This window comes from Gopherus flavomarginatus, chromosome 2 (genome assembly GCF_025201925.1).
Source record: "Gopherus flavomarginatus isolate rGopFla2 chromosome 2, rGopFla2.mat.asm, whole genome shotgun sequence".
Lineage (NCBI taxonomy): Eukaryota > Metazoa > Chordata > Testudines > Testudinidae > Gopherus > Gopherus flavomarginatus.
This window is the reverse complement of record NC_066618.1, coordinates 228,419,397-228,442,900: the sequence shown is the minus strand read 5'-3', so window position 1 is coordinate 228,442,900 and position 23,504 is coordinate 228,419,397. Positions and strand designations below refer to the sequence as shown.

General features: G+C 39.8%; 1 protein-coding gene across 5 annotated transcripts in view; it reads left to right on the top strand.

The window, feature by feature from the left end:
* ST18 (ST18 C2H2C-type zinc finger transcription factor) overlaps window positions 1–23,504 on the top strand; it is a 230,187-nt gene that overhangs the window by 7,624 nt on the left and 199,059 nt on the right. For 3 of the 5 annotated variants that reach the window (XR_007772789.1, XM_050941937.1, XM_050941938.1), the window contains exon 2: window positions 16,582–16,717. Coding sequence is in view for 4 of the 5 variants with exons in the window: in XM_050941937.1 (XP_050797894.1) it covers window positions 16,582–16,717 (136 nt within the window). In the remaining variant the exon portion in view is untranslated. Of the gene's footprint in view, window positions 1–16,178; window positions 16,287–16,581; window positions 16,718–23,504 lie in introns of those variants that run through there. The other 2 variants (XM_050941932.1, XM_050941933.1) reach the window with 2 other exon arrangements.

Sequence of the window (23,504 nt, the reverse complement as noted above, 5' to 3'; positions counted from 1 at the left end):
TATAGTGTTAGCTCAATATCTGATACACCTTTTATACAAGTGAACTTTGTGCTGACAGTGAGATGGATTTAATAATCTATTTAGGCTTTTCCATCTCTGATTTTTATAATCCTATATAGCAATTTGGAGGGTGCTCACTCAGAGGCTGAGCTGAATGGAAGAACTATGAGACGATACGATGTGCTGTTGTAGACATATTATAACTGAAATGCATATATTGTTTAAGAATTAGCATCCCACATTTTTCACAGAATGGGCTCTTGAGCATAATACGTCCCAGTGCATCTTGAGAAGACTTTGGAGTACTACTTGTATTTTGATTATTTTGCAAGTATTACTTAGTTGCTTAGGATTTTCTTGCATATGTTCACACCCCAAAGCATGTATGAAAGTCCCAAATTTTAATTCTGATTTTAATTACATTACCCCTAACCCACCAGTGGAGAGGCAATGATTTTCAAAAGCAGATATGACTAGCAAGAGTTCCTCTGTACCAATTCCCTCAGCCCCACGATTGGCACTATATCAACTACAGAGAATAGAAAGCATATATATATTAGCAGAAGTCTGGTAGTGTATAATAAGTCTATCTTAATAAATGTTGCCACATACAAACAAATTTGAATCACTTTACTTCTTTCATGGCTTCCTTTCAATAAATGATGTAACTGTGTCTCCCTCTTGTGGCATGAAGGGATTATATCAGAACTGCTTATTCATGATAGAATTATTGAAGTAATGTGCTTGAATGAAAATATTGATTCTATTTTTGGCTTTTGATAGGGACTTCTCAACTTGTAGCAAGGTTCAGTTTGCAGGATGTTTATCTTGTTCTTTCCTATGTAGAATTCAGCAGGTACAATGAAATCTTTTAGATGAACATTAAACAATAAGAACTCCATAACTTTTCTACTATCCCTCTAAATTAAATATAGTACTTTAGTTTAACAATGGTAACTCTGAGCTTTCTGTCTGCTAATTTCTCATTCAGTCCCAATTCCTGAAGTTACATGATTATATGAGAAATTCACCTTTTCTAAAATTAAAAAAAAAAAGTGGGGAGGGAGCTAAAGGCTCAAAAAAGATGGCAAATAAAAAAAAAGAAACCAAAACTTCTTATCACTTTTTGGCATCTAACTCATTTTTTGGATGCTTGGGGTTCGTTATATTGTTCACTAAGCAACATACACTGCCTCCACTACTCCCTCTCTCTCATACATAGGAATGTACACAGGGCTTGAGTCTACTCTGATTCTTGTACCTTGTGTAGTGATTTACATGGTCCAAAATGGGTGTATAGAAATACTGGAAGTCACTGGAGGACCTGATAGTTGTGGACTTATCTTGATGTGTGAAAAATCTTCAGAAGTTAGAAGCTTGGGATTGGTCAGCACCTGAGGAAGCTGGCCAGAGGAGTGAAAATGGCCACAGCTAGTAAAGATCCAGAGGTGGGAGTGGAGGAAAGCAGTTTGGAAAGGCTCTTGGTAGGTTCCATGGTATAGTAAAGGTGCTATATTGTGAGGTGTTTAGGGTACTCACCTTTACTTGGGACGCACTCGACGCCTTGCAAGATCGGTCACTGGTTGTATGTGTATACTGCAGTCCAATGTGATTGCAGCTTAGGTATGCATACCCAAGCTAATATGACTAAATATAGCACTGTAGATGCAGTAGCAACTGCTAGCAACATGAGTCAGTATCCGGCTTCTGAAGTGGGCTTGGACAGCCCTCATTGTAGCATTTACCCTGCTATTTTTAGTCATATTAGCATGGGTAAACTAGTGCAAGTATGTCTACCTGAGCAGCAGTTTCACTTCAGTATATACATACCCTAGGTTCCCGTCAATTAGCAGGTGCTCAAAGCACCCTGCACAGATGTTTGTTCTCCCATTCCTAAGATATATGATGATAAGACACCATTTTAATTATAAGAAGGAGAATATAGATAAAAACACTTTTAAATGTGTGCAGATCTATGTTCTGCATTAGTTGTGGATAGTTTAAAAAAATCTAATTAAGCATTCCAGGTAATACTGTCAACTTCTTGCATTTCACTCAGTTTGGGTTACAGATTAGTCACTTTCACTTTTGTTTCTGGTCAGTTTCATTTTTCTATTTCTTATGCCCAAGCACAAACTTGCTAAAAGCTGCAGAAGAATGTTTAAAAAAAAGGAGTAGACAGGTTATCATATGGTGCTGTCGTGTTGAGGCTGGGAAACCCTCTTCACGACATAACGTAAGAGTTACTAAAGGGAAGATTCTGCAGAAGGAATGACCTGCAGTCACTGCAGTAAGTGGTTTAGAGCTTAGTAAGGGCCAGTTTGGAGGTATACATCTTTCTTTCTTTCATTCGCTGCTTGTATCAATTCTGTCTTTGCAATTTTTGAACTCTGGAATGGAGATGAGTCTGTCACACAAGATTTCCAGGGCCAATGACAACATGTAAAAGCAGGTATCATGCCCTTTACCCTTGCTGTACCTTACCAGAACTCAGTCCCCAAATGTACTTCTCCTTTGTCTTTTCCTGCCCTGCTCCCATTTTTTTTCAAATAGGCTTACAGTATTTCTCACAACAATTGTACAAAAACCATAAGTCAGGCTGCAAATAATAAAATTGTCCAAAATATTTAAAATAGGTGCAGTACAACCTAATAAAAATACAGTATAATGAGGACATCAGCACAGAATTGGATCTGGAGGAATTTAGAAAGTTGATTCAACAACTTGTGATGCTAAAGATTTAAGCCATCCTGCAGAAAATATTTCCAGTGATATTTGAGCCAGCTTGACTTTAAGATCCCAGGTCGAGTTTGCCAAGTTGGCAGTTAGGGAAAAAAACATGTTTTAACTTCCACATTGAACATGTTTGATCTGGAGTCACTGAGACGCAATAAACAATGAGGCCTATTATGCCATGTTTTTCTACTTTTTTCCAGACAAATGCTCTTTAAATTCCAACCCAACCTCCACTATTTATCAGTAGGAAGCCAGCTCTATTTAGAATTGAGAGGGCCTGCCATAATGCAATGCCACCTAAATTCCATTGGGTGGCAGAGAAGCTTCTTGTCAGGTGAGAGTGGATGAATTCCTGTTCAGTAGAAGAAACAGACATTACAGTCATCAGGGCAATATGTGGACCAGCCCAGGAGTCAATTTTAGCCCTTTTCAGCCTCAATTACCCTCTGCTTATCCTGGTAAGATATGTTTACCTTGGATTATCCCTTTTTTTCTCTTGCTAATGACAAAGACCTTTCAAATCTCAGTCCCCATGTAGTGTATTAATTGAATCATAATAAGTATAGGTAACCTACATCACTACCCTTACAATTCTAGGATCTCTGATTTTATTAAAAAAGGAACATGGTCATATAAAAACATTTCCTGCTCACATAATTTGACATGCTCTACAGAGTTCCATACACACTAAATGAAGAAAAGGGAAACAATAATTAGGTGCATTCCAGAATGTTGCCCACATCCTCATATTGTTGGGCACACTGAGATACTATTGAAGGAATTAAAATTCATCCTGAGATGAACGATGACACTTTTGAAATGAGGGGTGGTTTGAAATAACTGCAGTCAGACCACCATCTAGTCTGCTGTGATTTGTTCAGATCTTACAAGCTAAGGAGGGATAGGGACGGGTTGGTACTTGAATGGGAAACCTCCAAGGAACATCTAGCTGCTGCTGCTGGAAGTGATAATAGTGATACCCTGGGATGCACTCTTCTTCTTCTGCTCCAGTGCGGGTACTCATGCACTGTGCTGCTAGAAATGCCCCCCTGAAAATGAGTGGTGAAACAAAGGACTTCATTGTGTAGGATCATGAAATTGTTACTTTTCTTAATAGTAGGTGTCACAGTCTCAGAGTAACTGGACTTTTACCCCTCCTCTGTGGTTTGCTCAAGGAGTGCTCCCAGCTCTTAAACATCTAGCCATCACCTCTATCTGGGCAGGTACCCATGTCCTGCTCCCTTCTGACCACATGTTTTAGGCTGCAGCCCCCTGCTCTTTAATGTGATTATCCCCAGAAGGTGTAACCAAGAACCAGCCCCCTGGTCTTTGGCTACTCTCCATGGATAATGGCAGTGATATACCAGAAACTCAAACAGCTCTTTCAAAGCATACAGAGCAAAGATAAAAGAATAAGCGATCTAGACACATATTAAACATACCAGAAGTCAACTATTAGTCCAGACCCTGGCAGAATCAAGCCTTCTAACTCCTCAGCAAAGTTGGTTTCGCCTTCCCACCCCCCCACCCTTGGAGCAAAGGTTGGGTCCATTTGTTGAAATAGAAAGAAGACCACTGTGTTAGTTCAAGCTGGCCCTTTGAACCCCAAGCCATTGTGTGTGTGTGTGTGTGTGTGTGTGTGTGTGTGTGTGTGTGTGTGTGTGTGTGTGTGTGTGTGTGTCAGCCTCCAGAGACCAGGTAAAACCAGTCAGAGCCCCTTTTCCCACAGGAGGCCAAGTGTAAAGGCTGGGTATCTGCATAACCAGCATGGAGATTTTTCGTTAATCACCTCTTAGTGCTCCCAGATTCTGCAGAAAAATCCCCCTAGTGAGCCAGGAACACACAATTACACATCAAATGCATTAGCACAAAGGGCTATGAATATTCTATGGCTCATACTGACTGCCCCTTTCTCAATATAATGGTCTTTGAAGTTTTCATGCTTTCCATGTAAAATGCAATAATCTCAAAATAGGCCTGTGTTTGTCATACCTGCCACAGCAGAGATATTAATCTTGGTGTCCTGGCCACATTACAACAAGGATGAATATGTTTTGCCTGCTTAAATTTCCCCTGTATTTCAATTGGACACAGTATTCGTCTTTTTCGCGTCTTGGCAGATATGATGTTGTTTACATAGAGCTGTGTATCATCTGCATACTTCTGACACTTCAGTCATTGTTTTACCATTCAGATGTTGAATAATATGCAGGACAAGACTGAGCCTTGTGGGACTCAAGGGAAGGGATCTGGTCTAGAGGGAGAGTTGTCCATAATAACCGTCTCCGTTTTATCTGGGCGGGATGACCCTGAGCCATTTCAAGCCATGTCCATTCACTTCAGTCCTTCCTAGAGGCAGGACAAAAGTATCTGGTGGTCAGTGGTGTCAGATCCCAAATAGAAGTCCTGCAAGGTGAGTATGGATGTCGTTCTCTTGTCTATGATGTGGAAGAGGTCACCCACCAGAGCAGCAAATGCTATCTCCGTAGCATGCCCTGCCTGGCCTGAAGCTTGATTGAGAGGGATCCAGATATTGGCAGCCAATGTGGTGTTGAAGACTGTTTTGCTTGTGTCTCAATAAACTAAGTTAGATGCTGAGTGATACTTTGGGAGGTCTCTAGAAGAGTCATGTGTATAGGGCAATATTTCCCAGATTTCTTCATGTCTAGCCAAAATTGATGGCCGAGAGCTGGCCAAAGCTGAACCCAGGTAAGATTGAGAGGATACTGTTACAGAGAGGGAAGCTTTTTGAAGAACTTGCCTCCTCGGTAATATTCATTACTGTCAAAGGCATTTACTTTGAGATATTAAATAGGTCCAAAGCCTTGTGGACCTTTAGGTCTCCTTGGTGTATTTGAATACCCAAACGACTATGCTGCAAAAAACTTCCAATTGTGACTGGCCAGAAGGGGACCACCCATCCTAGCCAATGCATATGGTGCAAAGCAGCCCTGAAGCTGGCAGTTCTGGCCCCTAGAAGATCTCCCACAATACAGGAGGAACCTGAAGTGGTTTAGAGGCATTTTAGTGGCTTTTAAGCCAACTCCTTCCCTGCTACTGGCAAAGAGGATGTGGCAAGGACATCTTTACAATCTGGTGATTACTAGTAGCTGGACCGTTCACCAGTGTGCATCCAGGAGCCCAGCCTAGCAAAAACGGCCTCAAGACTGGGGAGGTAGGGTTTAGAGCTACCTTTGCACTCCCTCCTTAGGTTCACAAAGCTCAAACTGGTACAAAATATCAGTTCATCTCCTACAGGTCACTGTGAACATATCACCCTGGTGCTCTGCTGTTTGCACTGGCTTTCCGATGAATACAGAATCTAGTTCAAGGTCTCTTCCCCTGACTTTCAGAGTCCTCACTGGGATTGGCCCTGGTTACCTGAGATTTGCTTCCATGACTATGGCCTCCAACAGTGTTCCAGTGGAACAATGAAAGTGTTCCCAAATTTTAGTAGGTTTGTGAGTGCAGGAGACAGAATTTTCACAGGAATTCAATCTAGATTATGGAACTCCCTCCTAAAAGAGATAAGGATGACCAGAGATTTCAGCATGTTCAGAATCAAATGCAAAAATCATTTATTTGACTTAGCTTTCTCTTCAAAAACTCCTACAGACACCCACTCACATATAAAAATCCCATAGGCTAATCAAATTATTTTTGCAATAGGATGAGAAGGAAGGAAGAGAGAGCAATATTTTTATTCTATTTTTAATACTTGGGAGACAATCAGTTTCTGAATGATGCTGTGTGACATTTTCCATTCTAACTCAGAATCTAACTTCCTAACTTGTTCCCTCTGTGTGTGCGCATGCACGCATATGTATGTATATATTTCTCTTACCTATTTCATATGCATGTTGTGAGGATTAATTTTTGTAAAGTGCTTTGAGATGCTTAAATGGAAGGCATGGCTATTATACTAATATCACTAGTAATCAGGACCATATCAAAACCTTTTTGCTCAAAAGATTTTAATAGTACTCCTCCTCTCTTCCCCGGTACTCCCTACTTTTAACATATCCATCTTCTGCCCATTTAATCCTCATTTCATATCTGTGTTTCTTTTCATGGACTGTTCAGGATGGAACCATTTTGGGGAGAGCCTTTCTGTTTGACTCTTTCTCTCTGATAGCGACCTAATCTTTTAAAGGGAAGCTACTCTTCCTCCACTAAGTATCATTTTGGCAGGCAACTAAGGGAGGAGGAGCCTGTTCTTTAAAGGCTTTGAAAGTGCATTGTTACAAAAAATAAATAATTAAAGCAACAAGCCTTTTAATAGGCTTTTGAACAATAATCCTTCCACTGCCCTTTGGCTCATTGTGTTGGCTCTTTTTCATTATTTAGATTTAGTGTGTATTTTAAAAGTTAAGTTTTAAGCAATTAAGGGTTTATTAGATGTTAAAAAAATGTTGCACTAGCAGTTGGTTCTGGGAGCACATGCATGGTCACCTGGCAGAAGCAACCTACAGGAGGCACATCAGAGGTCCAGGATAGGCGCCAGTGAAAGACCAAAACAAAAGCATCTGCAACATTTGTTTCTGGTTAAGTACTTTAGCAGGATGCTCACCACTGGAGTGGTTTACCCAGCTTTTATCTATTTGGAATTCACCCTGTGCGCACCCCTTCCCCCCCACAACCTCATAGAAAAGCAAGTTAATTAGGTGGACTGGAGAAGCATGAGATTTTTATCTTCCTTTGTTTGATTTTTACAACCCGATGACAGCATTTGATTGGTTGGTAGCTAACACTGTTTCTGAAGCTGTTAGAAAGCCATTTAATTGTTCACTGTGTGGCATGCTCCGTAGTTAATTTTTTTTAATGCAGGTTATATTTTGTGAGCAGACAGAAAAGCATTTTATTTTCCTTTTTGTTTGCCAGTTCTGCCTACAGTCCACAGAGGATTCTACAGAAGGCTGGCAATTCCAGCTAGGATTCTCTGAATGAATAATTACTATCTTTTTTTGCATGGTTTCATTTCCCTGTTTGGGGAGTGTGTGTGGGTGTGTGTGGGGGGGGTGTCCTTGCCATTTAATGGGTTATTGTGTTGACATATCTGCTCTCATGTGACCAGCATTTGGTGGATCAACATCAAAGCTTAAACCTTCTGACCCTCACTCACCCTAGGACAACACCAAAAGTTTTGTAATAGGAGGCCCCCACACCATGAATATTTAGTGTATGCTCCAGTATAAATAGAATGCAAGAATTACATAGCAACAGCATTTACATTTTTGGCCTGACTTGGGTGCATCCATTTTTTAAGTGCTCAGATGAGACAATCTAGATCTTCACTTTCCTGTATGACTTCATTTAGAGCTGCTGGCGCTTTGTGACCATGGAAAACTGAGTCTCAGAGCAGGACTGGCCTTACCATGAGGCGAACCGAGGAGGCTGCCTCAGGTACCAGACTGTGGGTGGGCATCACTAGGACACAGAGTGTAGAAAATTGTGTCTGCTGCTAGTGCATATGTATTCTCTCTGCTCTAGATGCACAGAGATGGTGGAGTGCTGTGCTGGAGGAAGTATGGCACAAGAGACATGGCAGGCAGGAGAAAAGGTGAGAGGGAATAACAGAAAGTAGCAGGAGCTGCAGGGTACCCCTTAGGTACCTCTCTAGCACCCCAGGAGCCTAGACTGATTAATACCAGTTTCTCAGGGAGGTTCCTGTTTCCTGCTGCTTCCCTGAACCCACTTGAGGAGAACAGGCAGTCAACTGAAGTAGTAGGAGCCAGTTAGGCCCTTAAGACACTGATATCTTCCCTCACTCAGGCCCTGCTACCAGCCTGCTTATTTGTCCCTTTCAATCGAGCGTTGAAAGCCACTATAGCTGGCACAGAACAGCAGTCATGAGTGAGAGAAGAAAACGCCCCTCTGGGGCAGCATTCAGAAAAAGAAAGAAAGCAAAGGAAGTTTTTCTATCAAACCGGAAGGAGCTCTCCTTCGATACATAGATACAAATGCTTACGGTGAGCCTTCTGGCCCCAGTGAGATATGAGTGGTGAGGAGGTGCCTGATCTTCCAGTTTGTCAGAGTGCAGGTGACCCGGCAGCTACCACAGCATCCATATTTCTATCTCAAATTGATGTAACCATGTACATTCCTGAAGAAAAGTATAGATCAGAGAAGAGTGTGGTGGATGTGCAAGAAACAGCTGCTGCTGAGTTTAGTTCCTTAAGTCTAGATGATCCAGGACTGTGGATCCACTTGAGAGACTTCCTTGTAGTGCATGGGCCACAGCAAGTGAAAAACTTCATATTCCCCAAACACAGTGAAAATAGAAGTTTCCATCCAACACATTACTGGCATGAAATCCCCAATGGTGACATTGCTTTTGTACTCAAAACCCCAGAATGCTGCATACTGTTTTTGTTGCAAAGTCTTGCACTCTAATGTTCTAGCCACATTGGGTTCTACAGGAACAAAGGACTGGAAAAATCTGGCTAGAAATTTAACATGCCATGAGAAGACAGCAAATCACCAAAGAGCATTCCATAGGTGGAAAGAACTTGAGATGAGACTAAGGTTAAAGGCCATCATAGATGATCAGCATCAAGAGAAGATGGCATCAGAGTCTCTTTACTAGCAAAATGTTCTGAAAAGGCTCATTGCCATTGTGAGAATGCTTGCTACCCAAATCCTTGCACTGTGTGGCACTTCAGATCAGCTGTATGTGCCAAACAATGGAAACTTCCTTAAAATTGTGCAGCTGATGGTTGAGTTTGATGCTGTACTCCAGGAGCATCTAAGAAGAGTCACCACTCAAGAAGTGTACACATACCACTACCTTGGAAAAACAATTCAAAATGAGATCATACAGTTATTGGCAACAAAAGTCAAACAGAAGATTGTGGCAGATCTGAAGTCAGCAAGATATTACCCTGTTATTCTGGACTGCACATCTGACATCAGCCATATGGAACAAATTACTTGAATGGTGCGTTTTGTAACAACAACAGAACCTAGTGAAAATGTCCCTGCAATGGTGACCGTCAGAGAGCATTTTCTAGAATTTATTGACATTGATATTACTACAGGAGTTGGTATGACAAATGTACTTCTTAAAAAACTGGAAGATACCAGAATTGCGATAGCTGACATGAGAGATCAGGGCTATAAGAATGGTGCCAACATGAGAGGAAAGAACAGAGAAGTGCAGACACAGATCCGAGAGTTAAACTCTTAAGATTTTTTTGTCCCATGCAGTTCTCATTCACTGAACTTGGTGGCCAGTGATGCAACATCAGCTTCTAGTAAGGCTGCTGAATTTTTTAATGTAATTCAAAGCATCTATGTATTTTTCTCTGCATCAACTCATCAATGGAAAATTTTGAAGCAGCATCTGGGAACATCCTCTGTGACACTGAAACCACTGAGTGCCACATGATGGGAAAGTCGAGTGGAGGCAATAAAGCCTATCAAACACCAAATTAGGAAGATAGATGATGGCGTAGTTGCCATTATGGATGATAATGCTATGACAGGAACTATTCAAGGGAGAACAGTGGCAGAGGGAAATGGAATCACCAGAAACACACATAACTTCAAATTTCTGTGTGGTTTAGTGTTGTGGCATGACATACTGTTTGAAATAAATGTTGTAAGCAAGAGACTCCAGGGTGTTGACCTTGATATATCTGGAGCAATGGAACAACTGGACAAAGCAAAGTCATACCTACAGTCTTACCTGTCAAATGAGGGATTTCAAAACATTCTGAAGATTGCACAGAAGTTGGCAGAGGAACTTCACACTGAAGCTATTTTCCCACCCATTCAAGAATACAAGAGTCACCAAAGAAGAAGACATTTTGATTACGAGGCATGGGATAATACTATGAGACCCCAAACAACAATTCAAAGTTGAATTCTTTAACCAAGTGCTAGATTGTGCAATACAGTCAGTTGAAGAACATTTCATGCAGCTCAAGGAACACATCAGTATATTTGGGATGTTGTATGATATTCCAAAATTCTTCACTATACCTGAAGAAGACCTACACCAGCAATGCAGGGCACTAGAGATAGTGTTGACACATGATGATATGCCTGATATTGATGTGAGTGATTTAGGTGATGAACTGAAAGCCGTTTCAAGATACATTTCAGCAGGATCAACCAATACGATGACCATCCTCTGTGCATACTTCTAACACTTCCTGTAACAGTTGCCAGTGGAGAAAGCAACTTCTCCAAGATGAAGTTAATGAAAATACATCTACGCTCCACAGGAGAGGCTGGAGCAACCATCTCAGTAGAGCATGAGCTGGCTCAGACATGGACCTTCAGGAAGCAGTTCATATCTTTGCAACCACTTTGATTATTCAAACACATGAAAACGCCAGTGTTTACTATGCAGACAAGAAAAGTTACATTTGCTGTTCAGGTGTTTGAAAGTTAAGTGTTACTTAAAATTGTTGAACAAGGCATTTTAAGTATTTAGTTTTCCTTTACTGGGATAGGTAGCAGAGCAGTACCATGAGAGGAGTGGAACAGGAAGAAGGTAGAATTGAGACCTTTCAAAGTTTTGGCCCAAGAGAGGGGGGAACGGGAGCATCATTTGAGTTCCCTGCCTCAGGTGCCAAAATGTTGTGGGCCGGCCCTGTCTCAGAGTCTCAAAAATGGAGGTACCCAATATCAATAAACCTTTGAAAATTTGGGCCATACTGTTTTAATTTAAAAAAAAATGGGAAAATGGCAAAATTGTGTGCTAAGGTATGTATGCAATGAACATTGTGTGCAGCGAACACTGAAGTCAGTAGTATTGTGTGGAAATATCCAAGGGAAGAATTGGACCCAGACTGTATATGAAGTTAAATAAATGAAATTAGGCTTCCAGAGAATCAAAAACATTTCCTCTTTTGGATTTAGTTGTTGTTGTTGTTAATTTTTTTTTTTACAGTGCTAGGTACCTCACAACAATGGGTTAAAAAGGCCATGATCCCTGCCCCAAAGAGTTTACAGACTTGGATTCTGATTCTGCCATAGGAATTGTGTAGTTAGACATTTTCTCCCATGTGAAGTGTCACTAAATTCAACAGAGCTCTGTGTTGGAGCAAAATTGCACCCCTGCAGATCCATTTGCAAGTTCATGGAATCATATGACATAGACTTTCAAGTCAGAAGGGACCATTATGATCATCTTATCTGACCTCCTGCACAATGCAGGCCACAGAATCTCACCCATCCACTCCTGTATCAAACCCCTAACCTATGTCTGAACTACTGAAGTCTTCAAGTCATGGTTTAAAGACACAGTATTCCAGATGAGGTCTCACCAGTGCCTTGTATAAACGGTACTAACACCTCCTTATCTCTGCTGGAAATACCTCGCCTGATGCATCCCAAGACCACATTAGCTTTTTTTTCACAGCCATATCTCATTGGCAGCTCATAGTCATCCTGTTATCAACCAATACTCCGAGGTCCTTCTCCTCCTCGGTTACTTCCAATGGATGCAAAAATTCTTGTTATTAATTCCTAAATGCATGACCTTGCACTTTTCACTGTTAAATTTCATCCTATTATTATTACTCCAGTTTACAAGGTCATCCAGATCTTCTTGTATGATATCCTGGTCTTTCTCTGTATTGGCAATACCTCCCAGCTGTGTGTCATCAGCAAACTTTATTAACACATTCCCACTTTTTGTGCTAAGGTCAGTAATAAAGATTAAATAAGTAAAAAGATTAAATAAGATTGGTCCCAAAATCGATCCCTGAGGAACTCCACTAGTAACCTCCCTCCAGCCTGACAGTTCACCTTTCAGTATGACCCCTTGTAGTCTCCCTTTAACCAGTTCCTTATCCATCTTTCAATTTTCATATTGATCCCCATCTTTTCCAGTTTAGCTAATAATTCCCCGTGTGGAACCATATCAAATGCCTTACTGAAATCGAGGTAAATTAGATCCACTGCATTTCATTTTTCTAAGAAATCTGTTACCTTCTCAAAAAGGATATCAGGTTGGTTTGGCACGATGTACCTTTTGTAAAACCATATAGTAGTTTGTCCCAATTACCATGGACCTCAATGTCCTTAACTACTTTCTCCTTCAAATTTTTTTCCAAGACCTTGCATACGGCAGATGTCAAACTAACAGGCCTGTAGTTACCTGGATCACCCTTTTTTCCTTTCTTAAAAATAGGAACTATGTTAGCAATTCTCCAGTCATATGGTACAGCCCCTGAGTTTACAGATTCATTAAAAATTCTTGCTAATGGGCTTGCAATTTCATGTGCCAGTTCCTTTAATATTCTTGGATGAAGATTATCTGGGCTCCCTGTTCAAGTTTGGCTTCTACCTCAGATGTGGTAATATCTATCTCCATATCCTCATTCCCATTTGTCATCCTACCATTATCCCTAAGCTCCTCATTAGCCTCATTAAAGACTGAGGCAAAGTATTTGTTTAGATATTGGGTCAAGCCTAGATTATCTTTAACCTCCACTGCATCCTCAGTGTTTAGTGATCCCACTTCTTCTTTCTTTGTTTTCTTCTTATTTATATGGCTATAGAATCTTTTACTATTGACTTTAATTCCCTTTGCAAGGTCCAACTCTACATGGCTTTTGGCCTTTCTCACTTTATCCCTACATGTTCTGACTTCAATAGGGTAGCTTTCCTTACTGATCACTTCCATCTTCCACTCCTTGTAGGCTTTCTGCTTTTTCCTTAATTACCTCTCTGAGATGCTTGCTTATCCAGCTTGGTCTACAATTCCTGCCTATGAATTTTTCCCCCTTTCTTGGGATGCAGGCTTCTGATAGTTTCTGCAACTTTGACTTGAAGTAATTCCAGGCCTCCTTCGCCTTTAGATGGGGACTAATTTAGGATATGCTGCAATGAGGCAATAATAGAAGAGATAAAGGATGGTCCACTAGTTAAGACATTAGTTTGGGACTCAGAAGATTCAGCTTCACTTCCTTGCTTTGCTACAGACTTCCTCTGTGGCCCTGGGCAAGTCACTTAAGGATCTGAGGCTATCTGCGAAATGGTATAATAGCACTTCTCTGCCTCACCACAGTGTTGTGAGGATAAATACATTAAAAACATGTAGGGGCTCAGATACTATGGTAGTGGGAGCCACAGAAATATCTGAGATATAGATAGACAGAATTGGGAAGAGTTTGGAGGCTGAAGAAGGGCGAGAACAAGGGTAACATCCTATAATCTGGTTACTCAGCGAGGCACGGTAGTGTATATCTTATTTTAATAATAATTATTCAGGATATTAAATAAATTTGGGACTTGATCTAAAGCCTGTTGAAATCAATGGAAAAACTCCATTGACACCAGTGGGCTTTGGATCAGGTCCCTAATGTCTTAACTGGCTACTTTCTTTTAGGGTTGTATTATTTCCTCTTAATAAAAATAATGATAATAGAAAAACCTATTGCAATGTTTCAGATATATACAAATTAAGATCCTGATTCACTTGGGTTAAGTGCTCCCCAACACATGAAAGTGATGGAATTGGTCCCGAAAGCATTTTATTTGTTGCAGATTGGGTTCTAGTCAATGAGAAATAATTATATTTCTTTTGCAACGCATCAGTGAAAAATATGAAGAACAGGGCTGTCTGTGATTGGGCCACTCACCATGTCAGTCACTGTTCCTGGCTGCAGAATTAATCCACTTCAAATGTTACTGATTTCTGCAAGATTTTGTCTAACAGTTTGGAAGCTTAAGTATCATGTGCTTACAAGTGGTATGCAATTCAGTAAAGCATGAGACAACCTATCTATGGAAAACCTTACAAGCTTAAAAAACAATTTACCATTTTTTGAAATGCCATTTACATCTGAGTCATCCAGTACATAAAATTTGTTACCAGATTTAATAGTTTAACAATCCTTATACTCATTTGAAATAGTGCTTATTCTTTATACAAAGGTACTTTGGAAATGTCTTAGTTTCCAATCCTGAAAACATGCATGTACTTAACTGTAATCATATGAACCATCCATTGATGTCAATGAGGCAGGTTTTAAACATGGAGGTAAAGCATGTGTATAAGTGTGTTCATGGACAAACCTAAAGACAGGTACAGTAGATTATGCTGCCTTCTATATAACTGAAATATGATCATTGCTACATCTTATTCTTATGTTGTCCTCTCACACACCTAAAAGTAACAGGTGTTATGTAATACCTACCTTTGTTACCTTCAAAAATATAAGTCAAACAAAACATTTATTACTACTAGGCGAGAGTAGAAGCATGTGCCTTATAGATCAAAGCTACAAAGAAATAAATGGAGGCTGGGGGGAGAAGTGGGAGGGGATTGATTTCTGCTGCTGGTCATTAGAAGAATGGAACTACAAATGCAGTAATGACTACAAAGTTCTGGATTTTGCCATTGATGGAAAATGGTCATTGTCCATGAGTTATTCTGAGCATAAGGAAGTTTTTTTTTCACAGCAATTTAGCATGGTGAAGTCTACCGATCACTGTGCTGGAAGAGCTGAATAAAGCAGTTCTGCTTATCATTTCCCACGTGTAACTTTGTGACTAGCAGGGGACAAGTCCCTGAAGGCTAGAAGAGCATACATAAAAACAGAGAGAGATACAACCCCTTGTAAAATTAAGAATACTTGAATTGATTGAGATTATTTAAAAATAAATGTTAAAAACAGACAAGTGCCTAAACTAGAACCCAAGATTTGATCCTCCCCAAACTTTAGAAGGGATTTTGCTCTGAGAGCTCACCAGTATAATGAGACAAATCAAAATGCTGGATCTGAATTTCCATGCCCACCTGATCTTTGGGAGCACTGAAAGTCCAAACTTAGGTTTGAATTTTGTAACTAAGGCCTCTTTCTTTAATGTGCCAAAGGGAAACACCAAATCCAAGCATCCTGAACTTTGGGATGAGGGGTGGGAATGGGAAGACATGGCATAAAAATCCGGTTCTGAATTTTACAATGAGGCCTTGTTGATGTAATAGGCCTACTGGAACCCTGAACACCTAAATCTGAGCCCTGGGGCTAGTGCATCTGAATCCAGATGTAAAACTTGTTCAAAATTTTCAGTTGAGGCCCATTTCTAGATGAAAGGTTTTGGATAAAAAAGTAAACATACTACAGGGACTACAAATCTGTTTTTAGCAAGCAAAACTTACAAAGTGAGACTGAAGTTCTGATTCTGAGATGATAAAGCAAGAAACCATAGTGTTAAGACAGAGGAAAAAGTAACTCCCCCCCCCACCGTCCTGTTTTCCTCCACACACACTCACAAAGTTGTTTACAAAAGTGCCTTGTAGTGACTGGTAGTGGTGTCACTCAGTTCCATGCCCCACAGCTATCACCGGGCCTCATGGGAGATGTGACTACAGCTTAGGACATGGGACTGTTTGTTCACTCACTTTCTGTGAAAAGAGTTTTGAAATGTGTTTTGAATAGACAGCATTTTCTTTGTGTAGTTGGTAAATAACACAGAGCAAAGTTAGTCAGCAAGTTGCATAGCTTCTGCATTCTGATTCTTTGGAGCCCTTTTGTACCAAGCTTGGCAGGATGTTTTTAACAGAATGTGACCTCACTGGGATACCAGAGGTAAGGAAAAATAAAATATTGGGGTGGTTGTGGAATATTTTGTGTAGAGCTGACAGAAAATATTGTTTCAAAACCTTTCATGAGAAGAGGATGGTTTTACTGCAATCAAGTCAACACACTGTACAGAAGAATCAATGTATGTAGTTTGTGAGTTATAATCTGTCATAAATAGATGCTGTACTTCCATGCTTTAAGGTAAAAGATATTGATTTGCAAGTCTCATTATTATAATGTAGTTGCTAAAAGATCTAATATTTATGGTAAAACTCCAATATATTTTTGTTTGAAATTTTAGAAAAGAATAAGGAAATTGGATCTAGTTGTTTGTAAAAGTCTCAGAAGCAACAGTGCAAGAATCAGAACTGTGGAAAAAACAACAAAGCTAGAAGAAAATGACCCATCAGGCAACTTTACAAAGTCACCAGGTAAAGGTAAGAGAGAGAGAATTGACTGCAGTGCTTTGACTAAGTAAAATATACAGGGTTTCAGCACCACAAATTTTGCTATGGAACCATGGCTTGTAGTTTTGACGCTACCTGGACTAATTTGGATCCAGGGCAAATCATCCTGGGGAATTAATCTCCCAAGTATTTACCCTCTGCATGATCACCCCCTTTTCTCCCTCTGCTGGTCACTCAAGGAGCAACACTGATATTAACTACAAAGGAAGCTAGTTGCCTTTCTTCTGGATTCAGAGGAAAGTGCGAACTGTTGCTGAATCTTATTGATTTTGTTATTTGTTGCTGCCATTTCTAAAGCATTCATCACCATAGTATCTGGTGATGCAAGGTTCAGGTGAGATAAGTGGGAAAAAAGCAAAGATAACAGAGAAATTAGGATATATAAGAAGTTAAGGGGGAAATGGTTTTCATATAAGCAGTGCTAAAGTAGCTGAAATGTTTAGTTGTACAGTATGGGATTTCTTTTTAGATTTTGCTAAAATCTGGATTATCCATTTGTGTTTAGGATCTAAAAAGTGTAAACAGAGAAAAACTGCATCTGTTGTTACACATAAGAAACCAAATAGGTAGGCATGATCCTGAAAATTTCAAATGGTCGTTTTGCTTGCCATTATCTGAGGCCCCATACATATTCACAATGTGCACTGTAGTTTATTCTATACAGAGACAGAAAAAGACTTCACAATACTTGCACTGAACTTTTTTTCCCAGCAAACACAGGTGACTTAAAAAAAAACAAAACAGCTCTTTTGGACTCATTGATAGATTGGCTGGGGAACAGTGTGAGAAAATAAAGTTCTCATGAGTCATAAAACTATTATTCATAGATGAAGAGTTATATAACAAGGAAGTCTAAAAATAGCCTTAGAAAATTGGAAAGTTTCACAGCATTAGTGTCGCAGATACTGAAAATGTTTTTTGTGGTAAATGAGCATGGAAAAGTTTGCTAGTTTACTTCTTCTGAACCTGGGTTATTTTTTACTGTAAAGCACAAAAGTCTAAATATAGTTGCGAGACTGAATAAGTAGACCAGTGATAAATCATGAGTAGTAAGAAACCTGAAGTAACCACATCACTGCTTTCAACGGGACATGTTAATGACTTTGATTTGATATAGTGATACTTTTATAACATCAGACTTGCTGCTGAACTTTGATCCACTGGTGTGTAGTAGATAAGGGCAGATAGTAAAGTTGCCAGCTCAGTTCTAATTAGAGCAAATAATTCAGCAGAAGAGGGTCTTGGAGACAAATGTGTTATGTAAAGTGAAAATCTGTCAAAAATGAATGATTGCAGACAATGAATATATAATCATGGGCCAGAGTTGTCTTGTGCTTGGCACTGTACAAAAACATAAAAAAAAAAGGTGGTCCATGCCTCAAAAAGCCAAAATGCTTAAAATGTATATATAAGATGAGAGATAGCTGCTGGATGCAACACACTAGGTAATAGAGATGAACAAGAAATTGTTGCCAATAAATAAACCACACTTAAATACAATCAAAATAGCATCATGGATGTTTGTGTTGCTAATACCGTTATATAAGCTGTAATTGCAGTGTTATTAGATCTGGTTTTAATATATTTGCTTTAGTAGTGTCTCACCCTCCATACAAATAACTGCATCACAAATGGTTTAAAACTCCACTTCCTCTTACTTTTCTTTCCTTGGATGTGTGATGACTGATACCCTGTTATGCTACAGCCAGTTCATTTTATCAAACTCAAATCCCAACAGAGGTAAAAAGTTCAGCAATAATAGGCTAACTTTGGCTGGTTTCATATTTTTGGAGCTTACAGCGGATAAACCAGTAGAGGTCAGTGCAGAGTGCTGAAATGGAAGTATAGCTGCTACATAGTAAAACACAGTGTTTTATACTCCATGTCTAGTCCCCAGCTGTAAATCTTTAAAAATCTGTTAAAAGACAATAACTTATACTAAATGTTTCTGTCTTCTCCACCAAGGTAGATTCAAAATACTTGGTAGATAATTTAATAATGACAGAACACTTAAATGAAGGTTTTTTTAAGTAGCAACAGCGTGTGTATTGTAGCACAGGACAGCTTGCAATGAGACACTAGATTTATTATTTTGTGCGATCATTGTACAGGCCAGCATGTAATTCTTTTTTACAAACTTCTTTTGCTGGTAAAGTATAGAAATCATAGAAATGTAGGGCTGGAAGGGATCTCAGGAGATCTCTAGTCCATCCCCCTGCACTGAGGCAGGATTAAGTATACTTAGACCATCCCTGCCAGATGTTTGTCTAACCTGTTCATAATATAACCTCAATTAGCTGACTGTCTTGCAGGGCGATGGTGGGAGGCATAGAATAATTCTAGAGACTCAAAGTTTCAGATAATACATGAAATTTTCAATTAAGTTAACAAATAGGAGTGATGATCCTATCTCAAGTAGCAGAGATTTGGATAATCAAGATTGAACAATGTCCTTAAAATTCAGTATGTAAAATCTAAGTATGTTCAGTATCACTTTTTAAAACTGTTGTTTGCTCATGGTTTCCTTTAATGATCTAAAGTAAGAAAAGAGAATCCTCCAATTCTAACAAAGGCTTTGTATCTGCAAAGATCCTGCCATGTACAGTATCCACATAAAAGTTCATTTCTGAAGGACTTTTGTTGAAGCTGCTTTCCATAGATCTAAAAAGTGCCACCCACATGTTGCCTGTTTTGTTTGTTAGTTATTTTTACTATGGTTTTTGAAAAGCACTTTGCTATAAGTTGTACTTTGTGATTCTCAGAGAAATTGTACAGATTTAAACAAAGAGGGATAAAAAAAGAACTCTGCTAGGAAGTGACCTCTCAAAAAGGTGGGATTTTCAGAAGCACTCTGACTCAGCACTGGTCTAACTCTGCACCTCATGCAGTTAGTGAGAGTGTTGCCATGGGAAAGCTTACCATTGACTTCACTGGGTCCAGAGCTATGTGAACATTGAACACTTTTTCAAATTCTACCCATATTAATTAATAGTTTGATCCTGTGATGTACTATCACTTTCCATTGACTTGTGTAGGAGTATTGGGTACTCAACACCTCTGAAAATCATGATGTTTTTACTTATGTACCTAAATGTGGATGTAGATGGTAGTTTCAGGCATCCTAGACTGAACTTCGGCCTATGGTCCTATGATCAAAACTGCATAAAGCTTAATTGGATTTTGGACACTGCATTTGCTGTGGTAAAATATCCCATGCATTTTGACTTCGTAAGTTATCTTAGCAGGGTTTTTTGTTTTGTTTTGTTTTTGTCAAAAGCTGGTTGCAGCCACAAGCACTTATGAACTTTGTAACTCATTTTGGTGCACAGTTTTGTGGCACACCGTTAACAACAGATGACTTATGTGAAAAGCTCTATCGTTTGTGGCAGAAATGTGACAGGCTGTCTTTGAGGAGGGATTATCTGCAAACTTTACAAGAGATTTCAACAGTTGAGCTTTATGGCTTACGCTGGTTGCTTATGAGGCACCAGTAATAAATAATTGCACAACTGACCTTTTTTTGTGTGGATTGCCTCTCATTTTGTCACCTTGTGACCTATGTAAAGGCCACAGCACAATGAAAAATATTAGATACCACTAGATTCCAGTGGTCAGTTCAGTATGACAAGTCAACTTTGTTATGCAGACTGTCCCCTTAAACACACTGGGTGAAATCCTAACCCCACTGAAGTCAATAGAAGCTTTGCCATTAACTTCAGTGTGGCCAGGAGTTCTCCAATGATTGTTTAACACCTTTTCTTTGTAAAAAGAAACAATCATCTTGGAAACAGTCAATATTCTTCTATAATGTGGGCATAAGTGCAGGTAGGTGAGCATTAAATCCTCTGTGTTCTGCAGACTGGAATGTTAACCAAGAATATTGAAATCTGTTTGGGCCATGAAATCTCACATAATACCTAGTTTTAAGTGGACCTTCAATTAACAGCCTAACTTTTCTCTAGATAAACATAAACTACTCTTAATGTATCACAAATGTATGGAGAGAAGCTTTCTAATGAAGGTTCACCCAGGCCCCCCATCTCCACCCCTCATTTTGGCTGTATTTAGAAAAACTAAGTTTAAACAAAACAAACCCAAACACTTTTCTTCCCTAACTAGAGTGACCAGATAGCAAGTGTAAAAAATCGGGATGGGGGGTAATAGATGCTTATATAAGAAAAAAGCACCCAAAATCTGGACTGTCCCTATAAAATCGGGACATCTGGTCACCCTATCCCTAACTAAACTTCTGTTCTCAGAACGTTTTCCTGTCTTTTGCATGCTTCTGTGCATTTATACATGAGAGTAAAAGGTATGAACAATTTTGCAAAAACACATTTATAGTGACTGGTGATCATTTATTTTTACTAGCTGTTTCAGTTTTTTTTCTCTGACCAAATACATTTCTTGAAAAGTACCACAAAGGTTGAAACTAGGGTCATTCCTTTTTTCTTTTTAAATGTCTCTTTTTAGCTCTCAAGTCCTAAAATGTAGAAGTCCAACTGGGTTGCTTCAGTGAATTTTATTTATAAGCCAAATTGCATAAACACCTGGTCTGCCTTTTCTGTAACATATGGAGTATAAAACCCCTAAAATTCAGTGACCAAAAATAATATCAATGAATAGGTGTACTTCTACCACATATATATCTGTCATAAACAGATAGCTAAGGGTTAATGTCTCTTTCACCTGAAGCACCTGACCAGAGGACCAATCAGGAAACCGGATTTTTTCAACTTTGGGTGGAGGGAACTGAGTGTTTTTGTCTTTGTTTCTGGCTGCCTGCTTTCTCTGAGCTTTGGAGAAGTAGTTCTACTTTCTAGTCTTCTGTTTCCAAGTGTAAGGACAAAGAGATCAGATAGTAAGTTATATGGTTTCTTTTCTTTGGTATTTGCATGAATATAAGTGCTGGAGTGCTTTGATTTGTATTCTTTTTGAATAAGGCTGTTTATTCAATATTCTTTTAAGCAATTGACCCTGTGTTGTATCATCTATATACAGAGAGAACATTTGTACTTATTTTTTCTTTCTTTTTATATAAAGCTTTCTTTTAAGACCTGTTGGAGTTTTTCTTTACTTCAGGGAAATTGAGTCTGTACTCACCAGGGAATTGGTGGGAGGAAGAAATCAAGGGGAGATCTGTGTGTTGGATTGCTAGCCTGATGTTGCATTCCCTCTGGGGGAATAGGAAAGTACTTTTTGTTTCCAGGATTGGGAACAGAGAGGGAGAGTCTCTCTGTGTAGTTTCACAGAGCTTGTGTCTGTGTATCTCTCCAGGAGCATCTGGAGGGGGGGAAGGGAAAAAGGATTATTTCCCTTTGTTGTGAGACTCAAGGGATTTGGGTCTTGGGGTCCCCAGGGAAGGTTTTTCAGAGGGACCAGAGTGCCCCAAAACACTCTAATTTTTTGGGTGGTGGCAGCAGGTACCAGGTCCAAGCTGGTAACTAAGCTTGGAGGTTTTCATGCTAACCCCCATATTTTGGACGCTAAGGTCCAAATCTGGGACTAAGGTTATTACATGGTGGCTGCGGTGGGAGATAGACAGAATCCAGAAGCCAGTAGGAATATTATATTTTTCTTTTCTCTGCTAAGGGCTTTTTAGCAGAGAGAAACAGTTGGTTTTAAAAGGGAACCAGAGAGAATTTTTTTTTCTGCTCTCTCTCGCAGTTTGTGGCTTGCATGTTAAGCGAGAAGCCATTAAGAACCTGTTAAGGGTCTTTTGTCATGCAATAGCCCTCCCATTAGGAGGCAAGACCAGCACTTATAGGCATGCAAATAAAGTGGTTTTTCTGGTTTCCCTTCATTGAACATTAGCTAGAGAGAGAAAAGGACAAAAAACACTGTTGCTAGGCAGACTTCAGGAGGCAACAGAGAACCTGCAGTTCAGAAGATAAACACCGGAGGGCACCCCAACACCAGAAAACAGGAATCATGACTTCTAAGGCAAAAATTGCGGCCGAAGAACAAATCAAAGAAGCTGAACACAGGCGACAGATGGAGATGAAAGAAAGAGAAGAACAAATCAAACAGGCAGCACACAAAAGAAAACTAGAAGAAGAAGAGTTCGCCCACCGAAGAAAACTAGAAGAAGAAGAGGTGGCCCACCGCCGAGAAATGGAAAAGCACCAAAAAGAAATGGAAAAACAACAAAAAGAGAATGAAGAGAAGGAAAAACAGAGAAAACATGAACTGGAATTGGCAAAAGCTGGGCTGCCTGTGCCAGCCAACCCTAACAACCCGGCGCCAAATATTGCTCCACAGCCCAGGAAATTTCCCACCTACAAGGCAGGTGATGACACCGAGGCCTTCTTGGAAAACTTTGAAAGAGCCTGTCTTGGGTACAGCATTCCCGAAGACCAGTACATGGTAGAATTGAGGTCACAGCTCAGTGGACCTTTAGCAGAGGTGGCAGCTGAAATGCCTAAGCACCAAATGAATGACTATAAACTTTTTCAAACCAAGGCCAGATACAGGATGGGGATAACCCCAGATCATGCCCGTCGGCGTTTCAGAAACCAAAAGTGGAAACCAGAGGAGTCATTTCCCAAACACGCCTACTACATTGCAAAAAACTATGAGGCCTGGCTAACAGGAAACAACATTCAAACCTTGGAAGAACTGAACCTCCTCATACAAATGGAGCAGTTCTTGGATGGTGTTCCTGAAGACATCACGCGGTACATACAAGATGGAAACCCCAAGAATATCGCTGAGGTGGGGGAGATTGGAGCCAAATGGATGGAACTGGCAGAAAGCA